This window comes from Alligator sinensis, unplaced genomic scaffold (genome assembly GCF_000455745.1).
Source record: "Alligator sinensis unplaced genomic scaffold, ASM45574v1 scaffold1667_1, whole genome shotgun sequence".
NCBI lineage: Eukaryota > Metazoa > Chordata > Crocodylia > Alligatoridae > Alligator > Alligator sinensis.
In genome coordinates this window covers 332,658-337,286 of record NW_005842504.1, presented here as the reverse complement: position 1 = coordinate 337,286, position 4,629 = coordinate 332,658, and the positions used below count along the sequence as shown (strand labels likewise).

The 4,629-nt window shown below is 68.7% G+C and overlaps 1 protein-coding gene across 1 annotated transcript in view; it reads left to right on the top strand.

The window, feature by feature from the left end:
• Positions 1–4,045, top strand: part of CCDC9 (coiled-coil domain containing 9) — a 5,249-nt gene extending 1,204 nt beyond the window's left edge. Inside the window, exons 5-13 of the mRNA XM_014523535.1 lie at positions 24–200; positions 285–472; positions 582–634; positions 775–892; positions 983–1,058; positions 1,207–1,645; positions 1,777–1,947; positions 2,229–2,296; positions 3,566–4,045. Of these exons, the coding sequence (XP_014379021.1) occupies positions 24–200; positions 285–472; positions 582–634; positions 775–892; positions 983–1,058; positions 1,207–1,645; positions 1,777–1,947; positions 2,229–2,296; positions 3,566–3,583 (1,308 nt within the window). The 3' untranslated portion in view covers positions 3,584–4,045. The remainder of the gene's footprint in view (positions 1–23; positions 201–284; positions 473–581; positions 635–774; positions 893–982; positions 1,059–1,206; positions 1,646–1,776; positions 1,948–2,228; positions 2,297–3,565) is intronic.
• Positions 4,046–4,629: the final 584 nt, after the last annotated feature.

Below are 4,629 nucleotides of genomic sequence, written 5' to 3'. Positions count from 1 at the left end.
GAGGGAGCCGCGTCTCGCCGCAGGACGGGCTGCGCGAGAGGAACCCGGTGCGCAACTTCCTGGACGACCCGCGGCGCAGCGGCCCCTTCCAGGAGGTCGACCGCAAGGAGGGCAGCCGGCGCCACGGGCGCAACTGGGGGGGCTCCGACTTCGACAAGGTCAAGACGGGCATGGAGCGCGAGAAGGAGTGGCGCGCCCCGGTACGGCCCGGCGCTGGGCGCCAGGGGCTGGGGTAAGGTGGGGCGCAGCGGTAGGGGCTGAGCCGCGTTTCCTCCGACTTCCAGGGTCAGCGGCCGGGCCCCAGGGGCCGGGGGGCGCTGGACATGACGCTGTCCATGACGGGCCGGGAGCGCGCCGAGTACATGCGCTGGAAGCAGGAGCGGGAGCAGATCGACCAGGAGCGGCTGGCGCGGCATCGCAAGCCCACGGGCCAGTGGCGCCGGGAGTGGGACGCCGAGAAGACGGACACCATGTAAGGGGCGGGGTGGGCAGGACCCTAGGGCTGGGTAGGGCTGCGGGGTTTCCTCTAGCAGGGGCCAGCTAGCTGCGGTTGTGTTCCCCCGCCTGTGTCTGCCTCGTAGGTTCAAGGAAGGGTCTGCGCCAGCGCCAGGCCCGGATGGAGGCAGCCGGCAGGGTAAGTAGGAAGGCTGATGTGGGTGCAGAGGTGTCCCGAGCAGCACCCTCGGGACGGAGCCATCTGGATTGGGGTCCCTGGCACGGTCACGGTGTGGCTGGCACCCTCGTGGCTCCTTGTAAGATCCTGTGTCCCCGCAGACGAGAGCCGGCGCCCGCCCAAGCCGCCCACCTTCGGGGAGTTCCTGTCTGAGCACCGCAGCGAGCGCCGCAGGAAGGGCCGCGGCCGGGGCGGGGGCACCTCCGCCAAGCCCTACAGGTACCAGCCGAGGGGTACCTCTCCTGGGGGTGCAGCGGTGGCTCCGGGGGGCGGCTGCACTGTGTTACTGACACCTTTCCCCCCTCCCAGCATGCACGACAACCGCTGGGAGGAGAAGGAGACGCTGCCTCCAGCTGAGGAGAGCGACTGCAGCCCAGGGCCGAGGGTAAGACCTGGGGTGGGAGGGGGCCGCGCAGCCCGGTCCCCTGCGCCTCCTGCGTGGTGGCATCTCCGCAGCCTCCAGCACTGGGCGCTTGCCTGCCTGGTGCCATGAGGGGGCTCAGCTGGGACATCGCTTCCCCCCGTGCCCGCAGGGAGAGGCCGTGAGCCCGGCTGCCCAGACACCCCCAGAGCCGCCAGCACCTCCAGTCCCTGAGGAAGACGAGGACCAGTGGGAGGACGTCAGTGGCGAGGAAGAGGAGGAAGACGAGGGGGACGAGGAGGAGGATGAAGACGGGTCTGGGTCATCGGACGAGGACAAGGCACCTCCTCCAGGCTCCCCCAAGGCGCAGCGGGCCCCGAAGGCCGGGCGGGGGGCGGCCCCCAAGCTGGCCATGCCCCCGGCAGGGGTCCCGGCTGGGGAAGGCAAGCCCCTCAGCCCATTCTCCCCAGTCGAGGGCTACCGGCCTGTCTCGGACTGGGGTGAGGAGATGGAGCTGAACTCGCCGCGCGGCAACCTGGGGCACAGTCCCCTGCAGGGCCTTGGTGCTGGCCCCCAGGCTGAGGGAGTCAGCGTGGCTGGAGTGGCCACAGGTACGTGAGTCGCGTGCAGCGGGGGGAGTCGGGGATGGGGATGGTGACCCCTCCCCGGCGTGGATGCAGCTCTGCAGGACCAGGGCGGGCGGTCCCCGTCACAGGGAGCTGAGCCAGCCGGTCTCCCGCAGACCTGAGCCCCCCAGCGCCCAGCGAGTGCCCGGGAGGGCAGGGAGCACCGGAGGCTGCGCGGCAGGAGGCGGCCGAGCCCGTGGGGGACGCGGAGGCGCCGGCAGCCCCTGGCATGACGGAGGCACCGGAGTCGGTGACCCCCACGGCCACCACAGAGCTTGAGGCACCAGGTGCCAGGGTCTGCACTGAGCTGGGGAGGATGGCAGGGCAGGGGCTGATAGTGGTTTGGGTCCCTAGGGCCAAAGGGGAGGGACAGACTCTGCCTGGTCTGGGTGTGGGCTCCTCCATCCCTCAGCCAGCTGGTCCTATTTCTGGCCTGGCTTAGGATGGCGGGGGAGAGAAAAATCCCTTGTCCTTGCCCAGCTTGGGGGCCCAGAGAGTCTGTGCATCCCCTGTGACATGGGTCGGTGGGGTCCTGACCATTGCCTGACACCCTCCGTTGTCCCCGCAGGTGCCGCGGTGACGCCGCCCGCCGCTGAGCCGGCTCCGGGCACGGTGGAGATCACGGACTTTGCACGGGTGCGTTTCCGTAAGAGCTCGCCCTCTCCGGCCAGCCGCTAGCGGGGCCCCGGCTGCCTTCGCCCATCTCTCCAGCTCTGTCTTTCTCTCTGCTGCTCACCTGGCTCTGCTAACACCGCGACTAACCTGCCCACCAGCCGTGCCCCGCACGGGGGGACTGTGGGGCTGCAGCTTTGGCTCCAGGACGCGCTTTGCACCAAGGAGAGGCAGGGAGGGGCACTGGGCTCGCTGGAGCCCAGTGCAGGGGGTAGCTGGTGCCGTGCCCTGCTGCTGCCGCCCCTCGGGAGACTGTGACTTGTGGGGGGCGCGGGCGGGGGGCTGCCAGCAGCATCTGTACGCCTGTCCGGGTGCATTAAAACAGCTCACTGAACAGCCCCGGGACTGGTCTTTCCCTGTAGCGTGTAGTCAAATGCTGTGGGTGGGAGGGGACAGGGACCGGCCCCTGCCTCGGCTGAGGGCATTGGCTTGGGGGCAGCAAAAGAGGACTTGCCCCCTTGCAGCTGGGCACGTTGGAGCCAGCGCACATCCATCCTGCGGCTGCCCTGGCTTTGCCCACCACAATGCTGCTGGCCACAAAGCTGTGGTTCACCAGTCTCGAGGTCCCCTTGGGATTCTGCTTTCGCTTCCTTCTCGACTGCCGAAGCGTCCCCCGACGTCTCCAATGCTTTCCCACGGGGAACCCCCTGGGTTGCATCCTGCGAATGGCATCTGTTCTGCTCACCGAGCTAATGCTACACGGGCCCCCTCGGCGCTGCGGGACCCGGCTGAGAACCGCCGGGCTGCATGCAGAGGCTGGGAGCTGTCGCAGGTCTCCGCGGTGTCCCGGGCACGCTTGGTTCAGCTGCATGTCCCCCCCCGTGAGCGTGACTCTGCTCGGCCTGCTTCCAGCAAGGGTGGGGGGCCACGCTGGGCTGGTACCGCCGGTGAGGGAACTGGGGGCTGCAGCAGCCGAGGTCACCAGGAGGCCGCCCTGCATCCTTAGAGGCTGCGTCCTGCCTGCAATGCAGGGTCAAGTTCCTTGCACCCAAATCAGGTCTATGGGGGATGTTTGGGTGGGGGTCTGGCCTCAAAATGGGAAGTGGACAGCTGCTGCCAGGACCCCGTGGCAGGTCTCCAGTGTACATTGAAGGGGAGGGACTACCATGACATCAGCCCTGGGGTTGGGGGCTCTGCTGCACATGCGAGTGGGGGGGTGCAAAGAGCTGCAGTCCTGGGCCATGCACCCTGCCGGGGTTGAGCTCACAGCCCTTCTCTCTCCCCCTCTTGCAGGGCAGCGGAGGGCCCTGACCCGCTCGTCCAGGACCCTGCAGCCTGCTGAGCCTTTCCGAGCAGCGGGGTCTTCGGATGGACGTGGCCTCACCGTGGATCTTGCTGTGGTTCAGCCGTTGGCCTTGCTCCGGGGACTCGCTTGTGGGCCTGCAGGGGCAAAGGGGGCAGAGACCCTTCCCGCTGCGGGGGCCTGGCTGTCGGGGCGGGTGGAGCTGCGCCCTTGAGGCTGCCCCTCGCACCCCAGGGGAGCCCATCTGGCCCCCCAGTGCCCAGGGGATGTTAACCCTCTGCTGCCTGCACCTGGCTGGCGCAGGGCGCCGGGCTTCCCCGCTGCCCCCCGGGAAGCTTTGTTCTCCCATCGGACGCTGGTGAGCAGTTTCTTCCTGGGCTGCTTTGTATCGTGTCAGGACCGACCGTGTCCCCTCTCTTCTGTTTCTTACAATAAAGCGGGGACAAGCCCTTGGTCCCCACCGTGCTCTCCCCATGCCCTGGGCTGGACGTGGTCAAGGGGGGTGGCTAGGAGCTGGGGGTGGGGGTGCGCTCCCCCTGGCCTAGCCCGGCCCCCGGTGCCGCTCTGGAGCGGCCGTGGCTGCGTTTCGAGCGGAGCCGTGCTGCGTGTGCTGCTGCCGTGGCCCAGCCCCGAGCAGGTGCCAGGAGCAAGGGCCCTGCCGGGTGCTGGGGCGCTGCGGGAACGCCCGGGAGGGGCTGGTTCGTGTCTGTGTGAGATAAAGGCGGTCTGGCAAGCAGAGCCAGGGTTGTTGAGGTCTGCGTCCCAGGACACGCTGACTCCGGCTGCGGGGAGCGACTGCAGCCCAGGGCCAAGGGTAAGGCCTGGGATGGGAGGGGGCCTGAGTCCCAAAACCTCCAGTCCTGCCCCACAGTCGCTCTTCCCTCGGGCGCCGATGGACTGGGCTGGGCTTACTGCTGCCCTGGACCTGGTCTGCTGCGGGGCACCTGGGTGCATGGGGCGCCTGAGCCGGGGGAGAGTCATCTGGACTAGGGTTTGGCTGCTCTGTGCCTCAGTTTCCCCATCTGTAGCAGGAGGGAGAGATCCTCCTCTCTTC